General features: G+C 39.2%; 1 protein-coding gene across 1 annotated transcript in view; it reads right to left on the bottom strand.

Moving 5' to 3' along the window:
* LOC135466908 (ninein-like protein) overlaps positions 1 to 25,615 on the bottom strand; it is a 34,142-nt gene extending 8,527 nt beyond the window's left edge. Inside the window, exons 1-17 of the mRNA XM_064744660.1 lie at positions 25,489 to 25,615; positions 24,348 to 24,629; positions 23,489 to 23,597; positions 22,698 to 22,795; positions 14,571 to 14,664; positions 13,541 to 13,701; positions 12,482 to 12,762; positions 11,908 to 11,980; positions 11,488 to 11,636; positions 10,254 to 10,394; positions 8,181 to 8,355; positions 7,399 to 7,494; positions 6,379 to 6,456; positions 5,885 to 6,029; positions 5,384 to 5,452; positions 4,398 to 4,567; positions 1,527 to 1,699 (exon numbers count right to left, since the gene is read on the bottom strand). Of these exons, the coding sequence (XP_064600730.1) occupies positions 1,527 to 1,699; positions 4,398 to 4,567; positions 5,384 to 5,452; positions 5,885 to 6,029; positions 6,379 to 6,456; positions 7,399 to 7,494; positions 8,181 to 8,355; positions 10,254 to 10,394; positions 11,488 to 11,636; positions 11,908 to 11,980; positions 12,482 to 12,762; positions 13,541 to 13,701; positions 14,571 to 14,664; positions 22,698 to 22,795; positions 23,489 to 23,597; positions 24,348 to 24,596 (2,261 nt within the window). The 5' untranslated portion in view covers positions 24,597 to 24,629; positions 25,489 to 25,615. The remainder of the gene's footprint in view (positions 1 to 1,526; positions 1,700 to 4,397; positions 4,568 to 5,383; positions 5,453 to 5,884; positions 6,030 to 6,378; positions 6,457 to 7,398; positions 7,495 to 8,180; positions 8,356 to 10,253; positions 10,395 to 11,487; positions 11,637 to 11,907; positions 11,981 to 12,481; positions 12,763 to 13,540; positions 13,702 to 14,570; positions 14,665 to 22,697; positions 22,796 to 23,488; positions 23,598 to 24,347; positions 24,630 to 25,488) is intronic.
* Between the last annotated feature and the right edge of the window lie 1,727 nt (positions 25,616 to 27,342).

Below are 27,342 nucleotides of genomic sequence, written 5' to 3'. Positions count from 1 at the left end.
TTCCTCAATCATAAAAATTTGTTACAAAATAAATTTGTAAATGTAGTCCCAGGGTGGAAGGGTTAAATGTCAAGGGAGGTAACTTCATTTACACATCTAACACTATCTATATTTATCTCCCTTAATAATCTTTTTGTTTAATTTAATTGTTTTTCTTTAGATTTGGCTATGAAAGGCATCCCCCAAAATGCCATGATTCTCATTCATTAGTTAACAAAAATGATTCTCAAGCATTATCTAGGGTAACTTCCAAGAATGCTGAACCCTCTTTGTAGATTTTAGTCCATTAAAATCACCGTGACTGTGTTCTTGTTGTTTTGCCGAAATGAAGCCCTTTGAAATAAAAGTTAATGGATTGTTTTCATCAGAAAAATAGTGAAAATATATGTACACATAAAACCACAGAAAACTCTCATGCCTGAAAACTACTAGGAAAACTTCACCAGGTAATTAGTGTATAGCGTTTCTACATTTTCTTTGGTAAATAAATTCGTCACCAAAATCATTCGCATATTTTCGAATTTTATCGCCATTTCAAAAAATTGTTCTATCCTGTACAACTGGTGCAGACTACCCTGTGCTCCTGCTGCTGACTACCCTGTGCTCCCGCTGCAGACAACCCTGTTCACCTGCTGCTGCTAACTGCCTTGTGCAGGCTACCCTGTCCACCTGCTGCTGCTGACTGTCCTGTTCATTTGGTCTTGACTACCCTGAGCACTTGGTGCAGACTACCCTGTTCACCTGGTGCTGCTGACTGCCCTGTTTGTTTGGTCTTGACTACCCTGTACAGTTGGTGCACACTACCCTGTACACCTGGTGCAGAGTACCATGTTCACCTGGTGCTGCTGACTGCCCTCTTAATTTGGTCTTGACTACCCTGAGCACTTGGTGCAGACTAACCTTTTCACCTGGAGCTGGGGACTGCCCTGTTCACTTGGTCTTGACTAACCTGTGCATAAGGTGCACACTACCTGCCCTGTTCATTTGGAGCTGACTACCCTATGCACTTGGTGCTGACAACCCTGCACACCTTGTGCTGACAACCCTGCACACCTTGTGCTGACAACCCTGCACACCTTGTGCTGACTGCCCTGTACACCTTGTGCTGGCTGCCCTATTCACCTGTACACTTTGTGCTGACAGCCCTATACACCTGTACACCATGTGCTGGCTGCCCTACACACCTGGTTATACATGAAATGGTATAGGTTATGCAGCAAGAAGTTATCCATCGTGCACCAAGCAGGTTTTGTCAAAATTTACCTTGAAGACTCAGCCAAGCCATGTGAGAGCAGAGAAAGGTACAAATATTCTACCAGGGGCACCTTCTGAGGGACTCTCTTCCTAATATTATACAAACAGAGATCCTCAGTCAAAGCAGAAGGCACCATGCAGACAAAAATTACAAATCTTAGTTCTCTCTCTACAAGTTTTGTCTTAATATTCCATCACATCAAGCTCCGCTTAGAATGGCAAAACTCAAGCTGTGCTAATCAGATCAGGGCGTCAAATGTTAATATTCTTACCCCTTGGCCATCTCCTCTTTCTCCTCTTCATTCTTCACACGGATATAGTTTTTCTCTGACTCATGTCTCAAAATCATGTCCTGCTTTACTGTGGCAAACTCATTCTGTAGACTTCGCTCCAGCTCAGCTAACTTCTCCTGGTGCGCAGAGGTAAGCTCCTCTTTCATCTTTTCCTACAAATCCACAGAGTTGAATTAAACATACAGGGATGTGAACGAGTTGGAAATTCAGCTGGGGTCAAGGGGACAACGGCCTCCAGCTGGATCCAGAACGGAACTTGTTGGAGGGTGCAGGTGTGTGTGTCTATGTGTGTGTGTGTGTGAGGGGGGGGAGTTGGGCGGGGATAGTGGGACGGCCCCCAGAAGTTCCAGGCATTTAAGCTTTTAAGGACCCAAGTTTTGCAATTTAGACAACATAAAGTTATGTATGTACCTGAAATCAAGATTTAACAGGCAACCAAATTGCATTTACATTTATACTAAGATAACAGATTACTTACTATTTATGTTCAAAAGGTTTGATCTTTGTCCATTCCAATTTATGGTCTATACAATTAAATTATATGTTGCATGTTGTTGTTGTTGTTGTTGTTGTTGTTGCTGTAGGCTGAAGTTTGAAGGCTGAACCCTGGGAGTAGTTTGTCGTTCGTATTGACACCGTGTTCACGTTTCTGGCTCTGAGTGACATGCTCTGTCAGTGCAGCACATCACCTCCATCCATAACTGATTACGTCATTACAGTAACTACACTGCTTTTTTCCCCCTGGCACGTCGCATTTGGCTATGAAATCTGCCAACTTTTCTACTACTTCCTGGATGTTTTCCCCTACTTTTGCCCTAACAATAACAGATCTCTCCAGCCACGACCATGAGAATTTGTTTTTCACACCACGGTCAGAAATTTGATCCTTTTTACGCGGATTTTTCATGCAGATAACGCTGAACACAATTTTGTTCTGCCACGCAAATTAGTAACGCAAATTCTGACTGGATAACAAGCACTCAACCAATCACAACATGACTAAGCTATATTAGGCCTGAAGAACGTTGTTGTTGATACAGTACAGTCACGTAACAAGGGGCAGGCATCGGTGATGCCACCTTGAAGAAATGCCGCTCCTCTGATTACTCTCTCCTGCCCGATATTTTTTTTATCAAATTTACAGTAAATGACCTTAAGTGTCGCCCTGGGACTCAGAGAGTGTATCCCAGGATTCATGGTGCTGATTGTGGTTTTTACTAACTGGACACCGCGGGAAAATATCGAGAGTGGTCAGGGAATTATGTGGACTGTCCCCAAATGTAATAAGCTCACACTTCACTTTGCAGTTAGTCTACGTTCCTGCCACGAACAGTTCATGTTTTCCTTAGTTTTATACATAATGAATTTAGTACATAAAGGTTTACCTCATAGAAGCTGAATCTTGATTGTTTTATGATCGCCATTTTATGATGACAGGGAATTCAGGGAAAAAATTCCTGGAGATGGAGGAGCGTGAGCATGAGCACACAGTACCTTTACCCATGTGGAGTGGCATGTCAAGTATCTGTTAATATGCACACAGAGCCTTTCATGTACACAGCCATAACAGAACATAGCGCCCAGCAAATCATTTCCTTGCCAATTACCAACAGATGATGACTCAAACAGCATTTAGAGCGTCAACTTACAATTACAAGTATATGGGAACATTTGCATACTGGTAATCATAAAACATGTACTTTATTATGATATACAGCCAGTCAGATTTGTGTCAACTTCTAAGCTGTCAGCTATATGGACAAATCCTGTCTGATTCGATATAGCGCTACCGAAAAGGGATCAAAGTCAATCGTTGTTGTTTTTGGAAACTATGTTTTCTGTGTTTCTGGAGAGTTCCCGATTTCAAAACGTAGAAAATGTAACTTTTCTGCAATAGGAGGGCAGTTTCAATCGTAACAAAACAAAATGTGCATGTAGACGGACCTACCGGTACTATATTGGAATTACATGGACACGGGAAGCTGATAACAAATAGTTCTCAGTGAAATTCGTTTTTAGATGAAATACATTTGTACACATATTCATTGCATAATGACAGCTCTCAGTAGACAACTGAGTGCCAGATAATGGTGCAAGGTGACTTCCATGTAGGCCTAACCCCAATAATCGGTTCGTCTGCAGAGTTCATTGTACATGTACATTCCTTGTTTGAAATTTAAAGGTTTGTAACAGACAATGCCTGTCTTGATACTTTCTTCAGTTTCATTCATGGGAATGTTTAGAGATGCACATGTAGGTCTACAAGTCGAGAGGCCTGTACACCTCACTGTCAGTGACTTGACCCCACATTGCGAGGATTAGCAGCCAGAACTGCCAAGCGCCACGCAGGGTAATGAAAGGGTGAGGGGCTATCACTCTCCTCTGTCATCATGCCTCCAACTCATACTGTGTGAAAATAAACAACAGAAACTCACGTGGGAAACTTTAGATCATTTACCGTACACGAATTACAAAATCAAGCCTCGGCAAAACGGACTGGAAAATATATGTATGCTGTTTCTTGAAATATCAGTTACCATGTGCGTGAATGGAAATAAGGTAAAGCTAATTTTAAGTTTTCATTTCTGTCAGACACACATGAAGATATATACAGAAAAATTAACACATACATTCCTCTGCATGTCAAACCAAACTAAAAGGTGCAGATTACGTTTATTTCCAAAACAGTCGTTTTCTGTAATTTACCCAAATGAAGCCATAAAACACATCACAAGGGTTAGGACTGGACAGCTGACATGTTTCCCCTCGCATTCAATAATATACATGAACCTCGGTGTACTTCATGACGATGAGCTTATAATGAAACAGTAATGCAGTATCTTTCCTAACCTTTTCCTGGGCGAATGAGCTGAGGAGTTGCTTGCGGTCCTTATCGTGACGTTCCTCTATCTCCACTATCTCCATTTTGAAGGCTTCCTCAATGTCTCTCCTCTCCAGCTCAAAGTTGTTCTTCAGCTGCTCTAACTCCTTCACCAGCTCCAGCAGATGAGAGTCAGGTTCTGTGGAGAGGGTGGCATCGCCTATTATATGTGTACAGGAAATGATACGGAAGACTGATCCAATATGCAGATGGAAAATTACTAGAAGGTGTGTGACCTCTGGGAAATGAACTCAGTTTTCCACAGCGAGAAGTTTGGTCCTGAGAAAACAATTGCATCAACCAGATTCTATCACAGATATCCAGTCAGCTTTCAGGGAAATAGGGAAATATATGCAGAGGGATTCTTGCTACAGGAGAGTCCATCTCTGACAAAACCTGGTTCTGCCAGGTTCTCACAATCATGCGATCAACATAAGAAACGTTTACGTTGACTGAACTTGTATTATGGCGTCATTCTGCCAAGCTTCAATCGGAACGTAATAAAGCAAAATATTTTTTCATGACGCCATGGCGTTGGGGTGTGTAAAAACAAAAGTGATATCTAACTTTAGTCAGTGAGATATCATTTTTATCCGTGACAGAAATCCTGACATTTCACCTTTATATATATAATAAATTATCTAAAATATGACACAAAGTTAAAATTTAAAATTACATACTGAATAAAATAAACAGAGGTGTGTACACCGAGGTTTAGAGCTGCGAGATTTGTGAAGTCAGTCAGGCAAACCTTTTCAAGTTTATAGGGCATAATGCTTGAATCAAACAATAAAGACAACACATTAACGGGAATGTATACTTCATCCATTGCTAAAGTTTCAAGACTAAATGAAGAATGAAGCCTAAATGAAGAATGAAGCAATTAAACGATTAAGAGACAATTTTAGCCGTATTTCAGATGAACAGTGTGAGCACACCCAAAAATAAGCTTTACCTTTGGTTGCTGATGGCAGGAATGATGAGTCGTCGTCCTCATCCATTGCTTCCTCATTGGTCAGGTATTCTGACAACAGTCAGTCAAACTCTTACTAACCACTTACAGGCAAATCTCTCACTACATGCACATGCAGGTAATGAGGAAAGAGTCAGGAAAAAGGAAACTTTAACCAGAATGTACAGATCAAAAGAGAATCATCAGAACAATGTTCACTATAGAGTTTTCATTTTCTTGTGCCTATCCTTCTCTAACTTTGCATGATGAATGGCCGAGAGTGTAAAACTGTTTCAAACTTATGGTGCGTTTCCACAAACTCATTTGATAGTCATTCCGAGAATGGGAATTAGATAAAAATCACTGTAATGAACTGATGCACTGTTTTTACACTAGCCAAATTCAATGGAATGGTTGTACATAACAAGAACTGTTATTTGAAAAAACGAAATACGAAATCTAAGAAATGTAAAACTATGTAACATCAGAAGTTGACTGGTGTACCTATGGACACTTGTCTCCTCCTCTTGGAGCTTGGTGAGGCCCTCTCACTCCCCACTAGACTCGCACTGGCACGTCTGGCAGTCTTTAACTCCTGTCTTAACCTCTCTACCTCTGTCATCAGCTCATCACACTTGTCCTTCAGCCCCTAAGGTTATGAAAACAGGTACAAGAAGATCAACAACCATTAAATAATGTAGAATTGATTTCCGTGTTTGGTTTTGCAAGGAGAAGACAAAAAGGGAAATGGTAACGTAAAAGCTATTATATTACGAGGAAACAATACCTTTTAAAGAATGACAGCAGCTAAATCAGAATATATAACCACACTGATTACATCCGCTGATTGCCTTCTCATAAGACTATACAGGCCTTATCACATACATCTTTAAAGCATCATTTTGGGAAATAAGCCTACTTGTGTCATCATAGACTGTCTTTACCAACATTTACAATTTATAACAGCTTTATCCCGCATTATCTCAGTCAATACTCACTTTGTTTTCTTGCTGTAGCTGTTGGAGCGTAGCCGGACTAAAACCAGGTACATCGTCTGGAGACTGCCCCTCTGATAACTGAAACCAGAATCAACTCTTGTTGAACTAAATCAACATCATAGAATGATTTATTTATTTATTTGATTGGTGTTTTACGCCGTACTCAAGAATATTTCACTTGTATGACAGCGGCCAGCAGTATGGTGGGAGGAAACTGGGCAGAGCCCGGGGGAAACCCACGACCATCTGCAGGTTGTTGGTACACTTTCCCACGTACGACCGGAGAAGAAGCCAGCATGAGCTTTACTTGAACTCACATCGACCGCATTGGTGAAAGGCTCCCGGGTCATTACGCTGCGCTAGCATGCTACCCAACTGAACCATAGAGGCCCCTCAGAATAGAATGAAAAATGGAGCTTGACTTTCTTACGAATATGGGATTCAGACCAGAAGTTCGAGGAGCGTCCAGGGATGGGGTGGGTAATGAATAACGCAAGAATGTGTCACAGGATGTCTTTCTCATATACTTTTTCAAAAACTGTTTACTAGCATGGACAAATGCGCATTGATGTTCTAACTTTAATCACAGCTCCATTCCATTTTGTTGGAATGTAATTCTGTGTATATGAGTGTGTAAAGTCCAGCTGGCCATTTATCGTGCACAGGAGCAAATTTTGTCCAAATTTTGGCCAGGTAGGAGTCTTATTGAAGAAACTTTGAAATTCTTGGTGACAAGTAATGAGGCTGCTGGCATAGGAAGATCCGGATTTTGACAGTCAACATATGTCAATGTTTCCATGGATACTTCCTGACCGACTGGTAGGCACCAATGCTTATTGGCCAGGTAATGTTTGTGATTGAGATACAGCATTTCACACTGACATCTGTACTTATGGAAAAGTAAAAAGTAATGAAGTCTGAGGATTATTACATATATGTAGGTCAATCATACACAAGGAAATGACTGGGTAAGATTTACAGATATCAATACAATCTCGACTGATAAGTTCCTCCACTTACAGACTGCAGATCTCTCCTAAGTCTCTCGTTAGCTGTCTCGGACTCATCCAGCTGCTCCATCAACTCTCCTATATCCCTCTCCAGTTTTTCTATTTCCTACAACAAAATGTCGTACATTTTAGCTTATTTCATTCAAACCTGGGACACATGGTTTGCTCATTTCAGCCAATATATATGTAATTCTAGCATGTATATTGAGTTTTTTCTCACGTGGTTAGACCATCTAATGAACAACATACCCATATCTTTACTCTTCCAAACAGCCAGTAATGAAATGTAATATTCTACTTTCAACTCCACTAATATTTGTCCCAAAATTTTAGAAGAATTAGGGTAGTCTGAAAAATGATAACTCATATCACTAAAAAGAAATCACAAACATAACTGCGACATACATGTATATGTACCGCCTTTAAATAAGAGTTTACAATGTTCTAAATGCACATCTTAACACTGTTACAGATTGATTTGTGTGGTAAAATGTTTTCAGAAAACTTGCCAGCTGTAAATTGTTGCTTTTCCATGATAACATAGGCTATTCCATTCAAGCATGATATATCACATACATGTACAATATAGTGCCATGTTTGTTAAAACACCCATTTTCTTTTCCGTTTGTATCTTGTAAGCTACATGTACCGTATATCAAATAAGCTTGAGGACTATTAGCTGAGATCCTTATCTATAGAGTTGCTTCCCTTTATACATGGAATTCATGGAAGCTAAACAGTGACAGTAACAATTGAAGGTGAAAGATTAAAAACCTAGCATTTTTCACCCACCCTTTGTGCAGCCCCAAGGTCTTCCTTGAGTGACTCTTCTTTCTGTTTCAAGGTTTCTATTTTTTTCTCCATCTGGTCTTGCACCTTCTCTAGCTGACGAGAGTGAGCGTCTCTCTCCTCATCAATTATAGACTGTAAAGCCTTCACCTCAGCCTGGTACTTCTGCTCTATGTGTCTGAGATTTGACAGATACAAGCATTCCATTGGTCAGTCACTTTGATACACATTCACACTTGCTTGGAGGAAATTTGTGTATTTAACTGTCTTTATTTTAACTTATTTATGTCAACATATTTGTGTCAACATCAGATTCACGTATATGTCGTATTATGAAGAGAATGGACTCACGGCTGTATAACCACAAAAATTATGAATAGCAAATAAGAAAATCACTTTTAACTTTTAATGGAAGTATATGTGTATTAACCAATAACTATGGTACATGTAGACATATACAAACACACCTGTCCACAAAATTTAGACATGTACTCAGGGATTCGCACACGTTAGTTATAGACCCCGGTATTTGGTGGTAAAATTTAGGTGAAAACTGAAAATTGGGATCAAATTGTGTGTATTGGCTGTAATTAAATTAAAATTAGGCTTTAAATATATTCAAACTATGGTGATAAGGTTTAATGGATATAAAACTAAGTTGGAGTCCATTTGTATTTAGTTTCATCAATCTTTAGTATGCCACGAACGTGAAAAAAAGTAGATATGACACATGCTGGCTTCCAATGAATGTCGCTTTGATGCACGCTATCCTATTGGCTGTGTGTCTCCTGGGGACTAATGAGTGAGCTTTTAACGAATTATGAACTGTATACAACAACTCAATGCCCGTTTGACAGCTACACAATGTTAGCAGTTTCTGACCAGCTACAGAGGATGATTAAATCAAAAACTAATTTTGATGCCTGACTGCATAAATGACTGGCTCCGTGAATTTATATGTTTCATGTTGAATTGCTCGAAAGGTGACCGGTCACTTTGCCACTTGAGTAAAAGTAGGCCTACATGTACTCGCTAGCCAGTCAAAGGTCGGTGCGAAAACAAATCACAGCTCTTAGGCTCTTTGAATACTGCTCACAGTAGGTGCGAATGTCTTCTAACATAGTGATAATCAATCCTCCATTGTTTTAATTTCTGATCCAGATCACGAGCATTGGCGACACTGCAGGAAACAAAAGATGATTACGACAACTCTTGACAATACCTGTTTGACATGCTGGAGTAATTTCGGCCATATTGTAACTCGTAAAATTAAAGAGATTTCAGTATTTCCTTGATTCATTATGCGATGATTGATTTTTGCGAATCCATCTTTGAAGTAAATCCATGAAAATAAATTCCAGTGTTAATAAACATTTGACAGTATATACCTCTGACCAGAATAAGCCTTGTCTCATGTGTCTGTAGGCCTGTATATGTTTATTTTTGATGTACTATTTGTCAGTTCCTTTCTTTCTTCTAATATTTATAACAGCAACTCAACATGCATGGTTTATAACTGTTTCATTATATACCTCTGAGCAGGATAAGCCTATTCTTCATATTTTTCATATTTTCTTTGATATAATGTTCGTTAGTTCCTTTCTTTCCGTTAACATAACTGAACATGCATCACCATGATTTACAACTGTTTTATTATACAAAGTATATTTCTCATCAGGATAATATACCTGTAAAACTATATGTACGTACCAACAATAAAATCATGATCAGAAGCGAACCTCAAATAAAGTCAACTTTCCCCCTCTTATATATATATATATATATATATATATATATACACACACACACACCGAAATAATCATACATATACTTTCATGTTCACAAAAATTACCGGTCACTTAAGCGGAATTAAACTCAAGACCAGGTTTTAGTCAGTGTTTAAAATATAAATAAACTCAATCTTGACCAGGTAAAAACTCAATTTTGAGTTTCAGGTTATAAAAATTTGAATCCCTGGTACTATAGTTGGTGTCACAATCAGAAAACAATGTGGGTTTTGAGCTATTTCTTCAAAAGTGTTTTCGGAAATATTTAAGCGTGCAAAAAAGTACTCACAACACTTGGCTTTTTGTTGTCTGGTCAATTTTGAGATGACGCTCATCCGCCTCTTTTACCAGCAGGTCATTTCTGTTGTTAGCATCAACCAGGTCTTTCTTTAGTTTCTTTCGCTCTGCAGTTAACTGTTCCAGCAAAATCCTAGAAAAGAAAGTGTCAAGGGAATCCAGTACAGTGTATATACATCTCTGCAGTGCGTGTTATTGCATATTAATACACTGAGGAGTGAACAAAAACTCATCATTTAAACATCATCACAAAAAAACCTTTAACTTCTATATAAAAATTTGTAAACTAAGGCTAAAATACCAATATTGTTGGTTTGATGTTACAAGCCCTTTATAACAAAAGGTTAGGTAGGTTGTTCTTTTTTTTTGCACAAGAGAGCACAATACTGCTTAAATGACTGATCACAATTAACCTTCCTCAACATTGATCAGACTGCAGTACTAAATTATGTCACCCAATATTTGGCAATTCTTAAAATACATATTCTTAGGTCTTTATAATAAAACAAATAAAAAGTAAACATTTGTCAAACATTTTGTGAGGGCTACAGGATGACTTAAATTAGTCAACAGTTTGCATTTTCAGATCCTGTACAGAGGGGGTGAGCATGTGAAAATTTAACCAAAATCCTGTCCAGCTGATACTTTATACAGTGTGAAGCAGAACCTCATGACCAGATTCTTTTCAGACCAGCAATTTTCAAAATTAATTAAATTACTTTTTTTAAATTTCAAAGCTTTTAAGGTGTACCTGAGGTACATTACCTCTTGTTCACAAACCGCTCAAACACTCTTGAAGTATTTCAAGTACATCTTCAAAGTGTTGATTTTTTTCAAAGTTCCTGAGGTACATCTGGGATATAAACATATGGCTGAGGTGTACTTGAGGTACAGTACACCACAGATAATATAGATGGGGTGTACAACTCATCTATACCTCACACTAAGGTGTACACTATGGTCCTCATAGGGCATCTATCAGGCGCAGAAGACATCTCATGTTCATAGCTTCAATCATCACCTATCCAAATAATTATTAAAATTACGAAATCAAACACGAGTTTAATCCCAAAGAAAACTGTTTTATTCTGGACCCACTCATTCTCCAAGGGGCCCCTTCATTCAGCCACCTGTGGGTCTCACCGACTCATTTCAATGAAAACCTATCAACATCACTGGAATGCCATATAGTCTATATTCTAGCTGTACCCAGAAGTACCACTAACCTGTAATGGCTGAACTCTTGCTGGTAAGAAAGAAATGCTGCCTGGAACTTGCCACTCTGATTAGAAAGCCCTGCCATCTCCTGTGTGAGGAGGAAGGAAAGCTCTCCCAGGCTGATTTTACTGGTACTGTGAGGATCAAACCCTAGATCCTGAAACAAGAAATAGTCCAACAACACCATATTACCATATAGACAGGACATAAAATACTGTGACACAAGTCTCTCAGTTATCACTCAAATATTAATAACGCCAAAGCATATTCAGTTTAGAAAGGCTAACAGAAAATCAAAAACACCTGTCTGCAACAAAACTAGCAACATACACATCAAGTTGAATCTACACTGTAAAAGTGTAACAGTAAATACATACTAGGTATCAAAATATTGTCTTTCGTCTTTTGATTAGGACAATAATTCTCACCATGAGGATCTCCTCTCCATGTGAAACCCCAAGTGATTCCCAGTACTCAAGTAATTCATTGGCAAAACACTGCCTGCAAGTTACAGGAGACAGGAGATAAACAATAAAACACTTGCATATATATAACAACAAATGACAAAATGATTGGTGTTTAACATCATACTCAAGAGGATTTGTTATCACAGTTTGAAGGGAGAAGAAAATCGGAATGCCAATAGTAAGTGGCCAACCTTTGGCAAGCAACTGACACACTTCCAAACAAACACACAACAAGTTACATGTAAGTGTGTAGGCTATACTGGTTTGTGGCAGCTGATGCAAGTTCATGTAAGACCACATAAATGGCCTTTAGACTACTGCTGACCCTTAGACACCACAAAGTAAGTGGAGACGAGATATGAAGTACTTTTACGCATGTAAGTACACAAAGCTAAAATTTTCAGGACAAATCAGCTGCAGTCATTATATAAATAGGCTTGGAATTTTCTAGTTCATTAATTCAACTGGCAAATAATGATGTGTAGATTTCACAAAAATCCAGCCTAGATTTTGTTCTAGTCCTTGCTTCACTCACCCTGTTTTCTCTGTGTCAAGTGCTGAGAAGATCCCACAAGGTGTCCCTCTTAGTGAGGAGGGCTGGCTCCTAAGGCTGTCATCCAGCCCAGACAGTCTTCCTGGGAGGCTGGATAGACGTTTGGGGGAACTAGACTGAGGTAAAGATGGGGGGTCTTGAGAGAAGGTTTCATCAGTCTGACCACTGGATAAACCGTGCTGAAAAAGACCCTCGTGAACCTCAGCAAAGGCAATTCTCCCATCTCCATCAGTATCCAGGCGACTAAATAAGTCCTCCAACTCCTGCTCACAAAGGAAAAAGAAAATATAATGTCAGGAAAAAAACAATGAACACATAAGACTAATATAATGATGGTATCTTTCGTTTTCCACTTAACCCGCGGAAGTGCTGAGCACACACGTATTCCAGGTTTACCACATACAGGAAGCCCCCTGAAATTATTCCCTAGTTTTACCTCAATTTCAATTTTTGGGGTTTTTAACTTCAGGCAGGCAAACACACAATACCATCATCATAAAAGAAATTCACAAGAAAGGTTTCGCTTCAACTTTTTCAGTGGCATTTAAAAGTTGGGAGTGACATGACAGCAACGAGTTTCTTATGAATGTACAACTTCTGTTGTACAAAAAAAATTTTAAAAAAGATATTTATTTATTTGATTGTTGTGTGTCATACTCAAGAGTCTTTCATTCATAAAATGGTGATCAGTTCTATGGGTGGAGAAAAACAGGAGTTCCAGCTGCAAAACCACCTGCATGACCAGTGGTAGTCAACAAACATTCATAGATTGGGCAAATAGCCACATCACCGGTGCTATCCACTGCTTATAGGCATTTATACTAAGTGTGGGTGAATCAACAGACAACAACCCATTTGCAACTAGGTACAGCCTGCAATTTTAACAGAATATTGGGCTTACTGGAAGCAGAAATTTACCTTAACTTATGGGGGGATTGTGAAAAAAGAACATTACGTCAATAGCACTGGCAAAGTATTGTACTAGGTTTTAAAATGCAATTAATGAAATAGTTGTATCCATTAGAGTAGAAGTTGTCAGACCTCTTGATGCATGTCCAGCCCAATGTGATCACAGATCAATTTGAGATCAGCCATTGTGAGATCCTGGTCAATGTGGAGATTGAGATGTCGCCATATCTCCCTCAGAGGTTCATCCTCAGGTTCAAGGTGCGGCACGTCCCCCATCCTGATCTCTAGCTCACCTGTGGACACAAAACAATCACTAAACCATTTACTCCAGCTCCAATTAAACTGGGTAGAAGTATTAAAATGATATGATGAAAATCCTATGGAACAGTGGTGACACAATGCTTCAAAAGGATTTAAGATGAATAACACTGTTTAACACGTATAACTAAAGAGCCCTCAAAAACTAAAGAGTCCTCAAAAACAAGATCTTTAGCAATTTCCATAAAATTTTCCTGACATGGATACTATTACATGTGACCGGCACATATGACGTCAAGTTTGGCAATGGGGAACCATTAAACATACTCCATCCCATCTGCATTAAGATGGTCCAAAGCTGTGAACTCATTTGTTCTTTCCTTTATTACATCACAATTATTGATGCATGTGTGGTCATAAAACATATGTGAAGCACATACACATTGCAATGTCACAGAAGAAAACGATGCCTTCTAATGTTATTTGGGCCTTCTGCGTAGCTCGTCCTCAAGGCTCTCATTATGCTGGAATGACGCAATTAGTTTTTGGAAGTGCAGCGATACTGGCAGCTATACGTCAGCAATCGATGATGTGACATCACAACAGACCAAAGCAGGAATGTCAATCTCTCATCATTTCACCTTCTTTTACAACAAAGATGTCTTGACACTGGTGTACCTCTTTACTGGCTGTCTAAATGAAGACTTGAGATTTGATAGTAAGAGGCCTACAATAACAGTGCCATAAATCACACCCCAGTGATGGCCTTTACCTGTACTGATGATCACGCTCTATACTCAGCTCTGACCAAATCAATAAATCACCCACATCAGAAAAACTGTTGAAAATAATGCACTTAATAAGCATATGGCAACCTAGGATGTCTTAGTTTACATGTACTTACCATCAGCTTCAAATGTTTCCTGGTCCTTAAGTTGTACTATACAGTCAGTTAGGCCATGTCTGTCTTCATTGTCTTCACTGTGCTCACTTCTAACCTGTAAATCAGAAATCACATGTCACTTTTAAAATCAACAGATCAAGCCATGTGTTCACTTCTAACCTGTAAGTCAGAAATCACGTGTCACTTTTAAAATCAACAGATCAAGCCATGACTCCATCATTGCGTTCACTTCTAACCTGTAAGTCAGGAACCACAAGCCACTGTGACAGTCAACAGGGTCTAGAGCTCATACAGTCAGTCAGGCCGTATTTGTCATCATCTCCATCATTGTGCTCACTTCTAACCCGTAGGTCAGGAACCACAAGTCACTGTGAGAGTCAACAGGATCTAGAGCTCATACAGTCAGTCAGGCCGTATCTGTCATCATCTCCATCATTGTGCTCACTTCTAACCTGTAGGTCAGGAACCGCAAGTCACTGTCACAGTCAACAGGATCTAGAGCTCATACAGTCAGTCAGGCCGTATCTGTCATCATCTCCATCATTGTGCTCACTTCTAACCTGTAAGTCAGGATCCACAAGTCACTGTGACAGTCAACAGGATCTAGAGCTCATGCAGTCAGTCAGGCCGTATCTGTCATCATCTCCATCATTGTGTTCACTTCTAACCTGTAAGTCAGGATCCACAAGTCACTGTGACAGTCAACAGGATCTAGAGCTCATGCAGTCAGTCAGGCCGTATCTGTCATCATCTCCATCATTGTGTTCACTTCTAACCTGTAAGTCAGGATCCACAAGTCACTGTGACAGTCAACAGGGTCTAGAGCTCATGCAGTCAGTCAGGCCGTATCTGTCATCATCTCCATCATTGTGTTCACTTCTAACCCGTAGGTCAGGAACCACAAGTCACTGTGACAGTCAACAGGATCTAGAGCTCATGCAGTCAGTCAGGCCGTATCTGTCATCATCTCCATCATTGTGTTCACTTCTAACCTGTAAGTCAGAAATCACGTCACTTTTAAAATCAACAGATCAAGCCATGTGTTCACTTCTAACCTATAAGTCAGGATCCACAAGTCACTGTGAGAATCAACAGGGCCTAGAGCTCATACAGTCAGTCAGGCCGTATCTGTCATCATCTCCATCATTGTGCTCACTTCTAACCCGTAGGTCAGCAACCACAAGTCACTGTGAGAGTCAACAGGATCTAGACCTCATACAGTCAGTCAGGCCGTATCTGTCATCATCTCCATCATTGTGTTCACTTCTAACCTGTAAGTCAGGAACCACAAGTCACTGTGACAGTCAACAGGATCTAGAGCTCATACAGTCAGTCAGGCCGTATTTGTCATCATCTCCATCATTGTGTTCACTTCTAACCTGTAAGTCAGGAACCACAAGTCACTGTGACAGTCAACAGGATCTAGAGCTCATGCAGTCGGTCAGGCCGTATCTGTCATCATCTCCATCATTGTGCTCACTTCTAACCTGTAAGTCAGGATCCACAAGTCACTGTGACAGTCAACAGGGTCTAGAGCTCATGCAGTCAGTCAGGCCGTATCTGTCATCATCTCCATCATTGTGTTCACTTCTAACCTGTAAGTCAGGATCCACAAGTCACTGTGAGAGTCAACAGGATCTAGAGCTCATGTAGTCAGTCAGGCCGTATCTGTCATCATCTCCATCATTGTGTTCACTTCTAACCTGTAAGTCAGGATCCACAAGTCACTGTGACAGTAAACAGGATCTAGAGCTCATGCAGTCAGTCAGGCCGTATCTGTCATCATCTCCATCATTGTGTTCACTTCTAACCTGTAAGTCAGGATCCACAAGTCACTGTGACAGTCAACAGGATCTAGAGCTCATGCAGTCGGTCAGGCCGTATCTGTCATCATCTCCATCATTGTGCTCACTTCTAACCCGTAGGTCAGGAACCGCAAGTCACTGTGACAGTCAACAGGATCTAGAGCTCATGCAGTTAGTCAGGCCGTATCTGTCATCATCTCCATCATTGTGTTCACTTCTAACCTGTAAGTCAGGATCCACAAGTCACTGTGACAGTCAACAGGATCTAGAGCTCATGCAGTCGGTCAGGCCGTATCTGTCATCATCTCCATCATTGTGCTCACTTCTAACCTGTAAGTCAGGATCCACAAGTCACTGTGACAGTCAACAGGATCTAGAGCTCATACAGTCAGTCAGGCCGTATCTGTCATCATCTCCATCATTGTGCTCACTTCTAACCCGTAGGTCAGGAACCACAAGTCACTGTGAGAGTCAACAGGATCTAGACCTCATACAGTCGGTCAGGCCGTATCTGTCATCATCTCCATCATTGTGCTCACTTCTAACCTGTAAGTCAGGATCCACAAGTCACTGTGATAGTCAACAGGATCTAGACCTCATACAGTCAGTCAGGCCGTATCTGTCATCATCTCCATCATTGTGCTCACTTCTAACCCGTAGGTCAGCAACCACAAGTCACTGTGAGAGTCAACAGGATCTAGACCTCATACAGTCAGTCAGGCCGTATCTGTCATCATCTCCATCATTGTGCTCACTTCTAACCCGTAGGTCAGCAACCACAAGTCACTGTGATAGTCAACAGGATCTAGACCTCATACAGTCAGTCAGGCCGTATCTGTCATCATCTCCATCATTGTGCTGACTTCTAACCTGTAAGTCAGGAACCACCAGTCACAGTGAGAAATAGGCCTGCTCGTCTGCAATCAACTTTATGTACAACACACAGAAGTAAAAGAGTTTAGAGAAGACACAGAAGTGGAAGAGCTTCGCCTTCGACCTAAAATATAAACTCTTCCACATCGATTTGATGTAAAACTACCGTTAGACTACCCTGACGCGAACATTATTTCTATTCTATTACCTTGGTAGCAGCAAAATGTTTTCCTAATTATAACAAAAACGCCATTGGGGTATAAATTAACAGCAGAAAACGCCTCCACTTTCCCAGACGCGTTGTTTTCTTCCAACCGAACGTTATAAAGGGGCGACCTAATTCTCGACGAAACCATAATGTGTTTTACATGGGGTGTGAAAATGCGATGCTAAATATTACGGACGTGCTTCATGACTAGGATGGAAAAGTGAAAAGAATACGTTTGTTTCTCGAAAACAATTCCGACTATAAAATATAGCACTATAAAATAATACATCTGCAAAGGTGGCTTTCATATTTCAGCTAAGACGCTGTTATCAGGGTAGGCTTCCGTGAGAAAGGCACGATGTCAAACAGTGACCACACTGATAGCGAGCCGGGGAGGTCGCTCGTTGCTGGAAGCGAGAGTTCGGGCAGATAAAAAGTTTTCCCAAACTCTGTCTTACAAGCTAAGGGAGCTGGAAACCTCTGGCATCAGCAAAACGACAACAAAAGTGGGGAGCTCAATTGTTTAAACGTAATTTAAGTTTGAATTACGTATGAAAAAAAATAACTGAAACACACAAAATTAGGTTAACAATAGTTTGATACTGAATTTTATTTGGTTTACTTGTGTAAATGCTTTGCGGTCGTGTTGTATTCTGTATCAAATTCATAAACACTGGGTAACGAATGCTGAAGTAATGGAACACTTCAGTTCACATTTTCAATTCAATATTAATTTATCAACATATGTTGATAAATAACAAAACAATAACAACATCATAGATATGTGTTAATGCTTATTAACACCTCTGTCTAGAGGTGTGAAGTTGATGTGAACTCTGCTGTTATTTATTGTTGCATTGTTGAACAGCCCTCCAAAACTTTGAGGTGTGACTGAAAACTGGGATTTTGCCATTTGGATGGTATTGCTACTGTTACGTTTAACATAGTCGACAGCATCGGGGAGTGGCGTGACTGACATGGGATTATTTTCACTTTTGGCATTTTCTGATAACACACTTGAAGCATGCAGGATAATGCTGATTTCACGGCGTCTTGAAATGGACCGTTTGGTGACATAACTCCGTACACTGGATTCATTGCGGTGGCCTGTCAGAGACTTAATGTCCATAACAGAAAATCCGGCATCAGCTGTCAAGAACTGTGGCTGTCATAACCCAGACGCAGTGATTCGTGTACCGGCGGCTAAGTTTTGCATCGCGGGAAATATCAGACATCATGGATCCGATCTTTTTTAGACCCATTGGTTGATTCCCATACCATGGTGTGTGGTCAACTGGGACGTTTAGGAGAGGCCGCTGAAAGACTGACTCTTAGGAAGAATTATCAGGTCTGTATGTAAAAAAAAAATAATTTCTTGAAACCATTATTATCTCTGTTATCAGGGTAGGCTTCGGTGAGAAAAGATACTTACCTATTTTCACACAATTTAATTTGGTTAAATTCTGCAAGTCACCAACAAATTAAACTGCATCCTGTGCATTCAAACGTCCCTTTAAATTATGGACTTTAAATTATCTGTAACATGATACTTTTCTTTTTTAAAATGAACATTCGCTCCGACAGAAAATAAATATGTCGTCTGCTTTAATCAATGTAAACAACAACCTATATCCACCCACAGAAGTACAATAGACCCATCCAGAAGTCAAACACTTCTGTCTCGTGATGGGGGGTATCTAACGACCTAGATAATGTGCACTTGGCATAGAGCCAAGCAGTGCGTTGTATGTAATAAAAAGGAATCAAGGGTAATAGAATTGGCAACTTTGGTACTTTATTACACTACATGTATATACCTCATCCATGGTCCAGAGTCATTAAAGTCTTCCAGGAAAACCTAACCAAAGGATTGTACAGTGAAGGCAGTATACCTGCATGTACATGATACTAAGATGGATTATATGTTGGTAATCTTTCACTGAATTTAAATACATTTATTTATGTGACTGGTGTACTCAAAAATATTTTACACAATGGCAGCCAGCATTATGGTGGGAGGAAACCTGGGGAGGGAGGGGGGGAGGGGGTAACCAAGACAATTCACGGATTGCTGGCAAACCTTGAGGAATGTGTACATATACTATGTCTTCTTGTGGCAGGACAAGTCCATGCTGCCAAAGTGCTGCCACCACTGAAGTATCATGTCGAAAACACCAAACATGACACCCACCCAGTCACATACTGACACCAGGCCAACCAGTCATGTTTCCTTGCTGTAACCTCTCAGTACTGAGTCCCATGCGAGGCAGCAGCAAGAACCATTTTCAAAGTCTTTGGTATGACCCGACCCAGGTTTGATCCCAGGGTCTCGGGATCCTGGATTAAACCCAGGAGAGTCAAACCATGATACTAAGATGTAGTATATGTTGGTTACCTTTAACTGTATTTAAACACATACAGCTGATTTCACTAAACCTATGGCTTTAACAGAAGAACTATGTAGTAGTATCAACATCATGTCTTTCACTGGATTTAAATGCATAACTAATTTCCCTGAAACGAAGGTCTCAAAATTGTAGTCCTGTAGACAATGATAACCTATGATGCCTACATTCATGGCAGTGTGAATATTATGTGCCAATACAAAATAATATCTTACTTGAACATGACATGAAGGTGGGCAACTAGTATCAGTCTCTCATCAAAAAGACCACTGCAGAAATGACTGAAGTTCTGTACATGTGTGTACACACGGAGGATGCATGACTGTTCACACCCAGGGGCCGTAGATGCACTACCACTAACTGTGGTGTGTGTGTATGTATGTGAGGATAGATGTGAGTGACTGAGTCACAGCCTTGTGCCTACAACACCTGTCACACTGCTCGCTCACACACAGGGTCAATATCAACAGCCCCCTGCAGAACATTATTACCATAGCTACACGGATATACAGGGACACACATGCACAATTCTAGGGTCAATATTGGAGCTCAGATATATCAGCAGGATGAATGCCCAGGCTTACATTTACATATTCATTTATCTCTATACCATTCTTATTCATGCAGGATTTTGACAGTTTTCTAATTAGTTGGTTTTATTTCAACAATCTGGAGTTTTATGCCAAAGGAGAAATGATTCTGTAAGAACAAAAAGAATAAATAATATTCCCTTGTAAGATCATCTTACTGATTATTCGCGTTCAAAATTTAATTCATTTTTCTGACACATAAACTGTATTTTCTGACTTGTTCAGTCCAAATTAAGGCATTAACATGATTAAGTGGTTTAATTTACAGCTTGATCTACATGTAGTCTTTTGAAGCCACCAAATTTAAAATAGGAAAAAAATCTAAAGATACTTACCTATTTTCACACAATTTAATTTGGTTAAATTCTGCAAATATCCTGTGAATACGGTTTTAATTATTCACATGTGATTTGGTTGACTTATTGTCAGAGCAATGAAAACCATGGCAACGAAACATCAATTTATTCAAAGTTGTATACTTCACAAGAAAACTGGGCTGATCACTGCCCCATATATCTTGACATATCTTGATATATCAGCTGCAACTGATCTGCTTATTTTGACTGACAGTTATTTTGACTGACAGCAGTCAAACAATCACAGATGTTTTCTTTTTATAACATCAGAAAGTGTCCGACTGTCAGTAGCACCTAGTGTGATATGTACTGAACAGGTTATTATATAATAAATCCATTCTAATGATAATCTCTTTGCAGAAAAAGGCTACCATGCCATGCGACAACTGTAACAGATCAGTTCCAGTATGTTAATTTACTTCTCCGACTGGTGTTTGAAGTGAGAATTTCCACCTTTATAGAAAGAGGTTTATGAAAGCCAGATGAAAACACATTTACTTTTTGAAACCAGGTACTTGCCAGTAATTGCAAATGTATGTCATGTGAGTCCACGAGATAAATACTAAATCAATTACTTTTTGTATGATTTTTTTGTGGAGGTCTCACAACTTACATGTTACATGAATTTATACGTAAGCAAAATCTGAACACCCCTAAAATGGTACAGTGTTTATTTTACAGATATCCAACTCTGCTTTGAGCATATGTACTTGTCATATGAGATGAAATGGGAAGACAAGTCAATACTTCATGTATGTGAGCTATTTATACAGTCGCCTGGTGAGTGTGGTTACGAAACAGTCCCACAAACTAATATTATTTGGCTTGAACCTGTAAGAGAGCTTTTAGCAATGACTAATTATTTAACTGACTGGAAGAGGCTAGTGACATTTGTGAAAGGAAAAAAAACATGGCTAACAACTTCATTCTAAACACAGTATTTCTTCATGTGCTATTTCACAGTGAATGGTTTTACATACATACATCCAAACATTTACACCTATCAACATTTGTACACGTGTGTGTACCTGAGATGATTCAGTTTAAAAAATCGAGATTATTACGTCACCACGTATCCTATTTATTTGATTGGCACTTTACACCTTACTACATGTATGAGCATTATGTGAGTACTTGAGCAAACCAGGCATTCATTATGTATCATGAAAACAGACATTGCTATAATAGCAATTGCGAAATGCAAACTTCTGAGTATGCAGATACACCTAAACCATTCGTCACTTGAAAATGACATATCCCTTCTTGCAATTTCATAAAAGTAGCTTTAAAAACAACTGATCCATTGAAACACATGAAACCCATACACATCCTCAGACATTTGCCATAATAATTTACACAAAGTTGTTTAAAGCTCTATAAGATGTTGTGTTGACAAGCTCTCAAATTCGACCTTCAAATGGAAGCAACTAATTAACTGCTACCCATGCAATATCCAAGCACATCTACAACACACGTATCATCCCAACCAGTTCTACGAAGTTACACGAAAATTATCTGTTTAAAATTGTGTTGACAAGCCCTGCCTTATTTGAAGTCCATATATTTATATTATCTTCAAACACAAGCACTATAGCAGTAACTTGGGGAATTGTGCTACCAACAAATGCAGACACACAGGTGGACAGCACACCACACAAACAGGTAGACAGATGAACGGCACAGCTGATCACAACATCTGCTGTACATGTGACAAGGGAAGACAAATAGCAAACTAAACACAAGTCAACTGAAACCTTAAAAGTCCAATGACTTGGCTGGGATGATTAAGCTTTTCTTATTTAACATATTCAATCTGATTGCAACTTAAAAAAAAAAAATTAAAACAAAATGAGGTGAAGGATAATTACTACACATGCACTAATTACTTACTGTATTATCTGCAGGGATTTTCCAGCTGTTTTCAACAGTAAGGGTTGTTGTTCTGTGTCTAGGTAAGGCTAATTTGTACTGTTTTCTACCATTTATACCTGAAAGGGAATGATCTAAAGAATTATTATAACGCAGAGAGCTCTTGTTTCACAAAAAGTCAAGTTCAGTGAAAAGATTCAGTACTAGATCTGTTTATTTGCCATGATTTAACAAATCAGCTCTAGATGATGATTTTATCTACATTTTCAAATAGATTTCAAACTAATCTTTTTAATCACCATGTTGGAATGGCATTTTATGGGTTCAATTTTGCAGCACCTTGATCGACAATATGGCTATTGGGACGTAACAAACAAATGCAGTGAAGCAATTTCAAAAAGTTGGAAAACCTGTCTACTTCATAAAGTAAATCAGTTTTGGACAGCGAAAGGTGAAAAAATCAAATGCTGGAAATGTGCATGAAAGGTAAAGTAGAATTTGACAAGACTGCACTTATTCTCTGGACAGAAAATTTGGCATATCTCTGCACATCTGAAACCTGAAAACTCAGATTTTAATACAGATACATGAATCACACCTGACGATATCTTCTATCACAATTTGTACTATAATCACTGAAATATAAAGAGGAAAACACTGGTAATGAGACATATGTGTGTTTGAAATATATCCACTTTCAAAACTATGTTTTCTAAAAGTTAAGTAGACCAGTTTAAAACCAGAAGTCAAACAAAGTCTTCTAAAAAAAAAGAAACAAAAAAATAAATAAATAAAGAACAGCAATAATTTACTAGTGTAATCTGTTTCCTGCAAGGAGTCATTTTGTACCACAGGACACCAGTCTGTCATTGTCTCACACAAGTATTGAACAATCCTCTCCTTAAATGCTCTGAAGTCAACCTGTAAAGAAATAAATCAATGTGTATTTCTTATAACTATACCCAACAATGATTTTAAAACATAAAGTAAAGTTTGAAAAAATAAATCACATGGTCTGAGCATTCTGATCAATGGCTTATTTCATTTTAATATGAACAGTAATACCCAAATCTTCCTGGAAAATAAGACAAAATCGCCACACATGTCTATGGCCCCTATTTCTGACTAACTTGGCCAAAAACCTTACAAAAGATTGTTTATTGACATAGTGGTATTAAGACAAGGTCCAATAAGAAATGTGCAGGGGCCTCTTGCACAAACTGAAAACAGTTATTGGCTTAGTCGATTAATCACCACGGCAACATATGTTTTAACATAAATCACCATTGTGACAATCAACATAGCCTATGATCACCGGGCCCAAGGATCACGAAGCGATATTGAACACAAGTCAAAATTTCAAATCACTTTAACATAATCATTGTTATTTCTTACGTAACAATGTCAAAATGTTGCTCGGCAAGGTAAATCCTGAGTAAGTTATTGTAATACACATTTCAGTTAAAATGACGGCAAGGAACACATCAAGTTTAATGACTGAAATTTTTGACTTAAGTCAATAATCCTTTGCCATCCTGGAGCCTGGGTACAAGTTGTAAAATGTGAAATTTTAAACCAAGAAATAATGTTCATGAAACAGTGACTGTAGTAAATCATCCAAAAGAATTTTTGGCATGCGGGGCAGGCTTCCAGCATGTCACCTTGACATACCTTTGCCAGTGAATCCCCGTGAAGCAGGTGTCTAATTAGCGACTCTGAATCATTCTCCAGATGCAGCTTGCAGCACAGGCCCTGAAGTTCTGCTTCCCCCAGGAAGCCACTCCCACTCACATCACAACTGTTGAAGACTTCCTGGAGTTGGGCGACATACGGATCATCTTCTGTGTATTGCTGAATCGTTTCCTCCATTCCTGGATGGCTCAAGACCTCAACTTCTCTAGTGTCAGTGCACAAATCCATTCACAACAACTGAATATAGACATCAGCCTCTTCCTATGCAGTACATAATTAACATGTATTTTATGAATGTATATGAAAACAAAAAGCATGACAGAAGTCTGATATCCAAAATCTTCACTTTGTCAATTCTATAACTGTACCTGAAGTTTGATACGTAAAAATGTACCTTCAGAAGCACATAAGGCCTTAAAGTGATACTTTACATAATTTAAGTGTTGGCATCAAAAGGCCTTAAAGTGTTACTTTTGATGCCATCACTTAAATTTGTCTGATAAAAAATTAATCAAATTTCACAAAAAACTAGGAACAACAGTGGATGACCTGATCAGACTCGAGTAAGATTTGTTACTTGAAAAATACTAAAGTACTTTACGTGAAATATTGTAATCTGACCACATTTTACACATTTTACAGTTGCTTGAACACACTGGGTGTAATCCAGTTTATAATAATTATAGAAGAACGTCAGAACAAAATTATAGTTTGCAAAATTTACATTATATTTGAAATTCTCTACTGAGGCACAGATTCAAATCACATCCAAACCATGGACCCTTTATTTCTGGTTAGGCCTATTTATTTCATTGGTGTTTTGGGGGAATAGGCCTACATGAATTGAGGTTCATTTGACTTTGCAGTAGGATTCAGATCAGGCTCTTTAAGTGAGAAAATAGCACCAGGTCTGGACAAACCAGTGCAGTTAATTATCCCTCATGCAAAAGTGAATGTGGTGGCTGCCAACATGTATAATGACTGCAATCTTCGGAAATTCGGTGTGGCGTCAATGACACTGTCGTCGTGATGAGTCATTTGTATTTTGATATCGTTGTTGACCGAGTGTCAAATAACAAAGCAGATAAAATGAAAAACGATTCTGTGTGGATATGCTTACCCAATGATTGTGTCACTAAGAACATGAAAGTGAGAGCATGAGGTAAAGATAAAAGAATCGCCTCGCTTTTCGCAAACATATGGCTTGTTGATACACGTGTTGCCTGGTGACTCTGAATAGCTGAATGTCAGCGTGTGGCGCCAAAACTGTCTTCAGATTTATACCTTCCTCGCCTCCATTCCTAAAGAGCACGACTAACCGGTGTGCGACACCGTTGCTGCAGGGGTTGGTGTAAGATGCATTTCACGTTAACCAATCGGTGTGGTTCAGACTTTGAGTGCACAACAGAACAAATTGGACGGCGCTTAAGTAATAGAGGTTACATTTCTTCTCTATAGGGTTTTATTTGGGTAAATAAACATTTTGGTAAGCTAACCTATGGATGCTGGGATTAAGAGAAGAGTCCGTCTATCTTAATCCCAGATGGATCCCCATTGCGTCTGTTTATTGTAAATTTAACCAGAAGAAAAAACTGATTGATATGGAGCCGTGGTGAATTCGCAGTGAGCAGTTCAATTGTGATTAAGTTTCATTCTACCGGTAATTACCGCGAATTAGTGACGAAAATGTATGACAACTGTTCCAAGGGCTACAACTGTTGAGATGGAACTGAATAGATCATCACATTTACTTGTAGATTGTCTCCCCTTAGTCGTAGTTTACGCCACAGACACAGCGGAAACAAAGTTGAGTTTATGTAAGACTATTGTTTCACCTGAAGATTGGTATGTAAAAATTAAACTTCAGAAGCACACACAGGCCTTAAAATGATGCTTTAGATGCCAACACGTAAGGCTTTTATGAAAAGAACGTCACAAAACACCCTTAAATGGCCATAAAAGTTGGATGAATTTTATTTATTTATTTATTTGATTGGTGTTTTATTTACTTATTTATTTGAAGGAGGAAACCAGGCAGAGCCCGATGTAAACTCACGATCATTTGCAGGTTGCTGACAGACCTTGCCACGTACGGCCAGAGATGAAGCCAACATGCCAATCACATTGACCGCATTGGTGGGAAGCTCCTTGGTCATTGCACATTGCTGGCGTGCTAAGCTCCTCGGCCACGGAGGCCCGTTTGGTGTTCTACGCCCTACTCAAGAATATTTCATATATATTATGGTGGCCAGCATTTCAGCAGGAGGAAACCATGGGGGAAACCCATGACCGTCCGCATGTTGCTGGAGACCTTCCCACATACAGCCAAATGAATCAGAATCAAACCTGTGTCATTTGAAAATTGCTGAACAGAATACATATGTATAACTGGTACAACCCAACCCATAATCTTGATTAGGTGACAGCATTCTGGGTTTGATTTTTTTCGTCACCCCAGAAAACATTGTCAGCTCTGACCTCAAAGAAATTATCCATAGTTTTTTGGCCAATTTTCAAGTCATAAGTAAGGCAACAAAATTTATTTTGTATTTTACAGGTGAGCCAATGCTAAAAAATCCAAAAATGAAATTTGGAAAGCTACCTTTTATTTTGTCCAATGTTGATATTTTTAAAGATTCTCCCTGTTTTTCAAGGCTTTCAGATCATGTAAATATGTCTTCAACTGGAAAAAAATGATGCCAGGGACATTCCACATTTCCAACAAAGTAGGCAATTTTGGCATTTGATTTTTTTGTTTTAAATTTTGTCTTTATTTTCATTTCTGCCTCAGACAATGGAGAAAGATTTACTCTGCCCATAAATCAACAGTTTAAATTGGTGTGGCCTCTGATATAGCAGGATTTTTTGTTAAACAGTTGACTTGCTGTACCACCATGATTAACTTGTCAGTGTGCTGTCTGCCTGGTTTATTAACTTTGTGGTGAATACCTGGATGCATTTCAGAGGAAATATA

The sequence above is a fragment of the Liolophura sinensis genome, chromosome 6 (genome assembly GCF_032854445.1).
Source record: "Liolophura sinensis isolate JHLJ2023 chromosome 6, CUHK_Ljap_v2, whole genome shotgun sequence".
Taxonomy (NCBI): Eukaryota; Metazoa; Mollusca; class Polyplacophora; order Chitonida; family Chitonidae; genus Liolophura; species Liolophura sinensis.
This window is presented reverse-complemented; position numbering and strand designations above follow the sequence as displayed.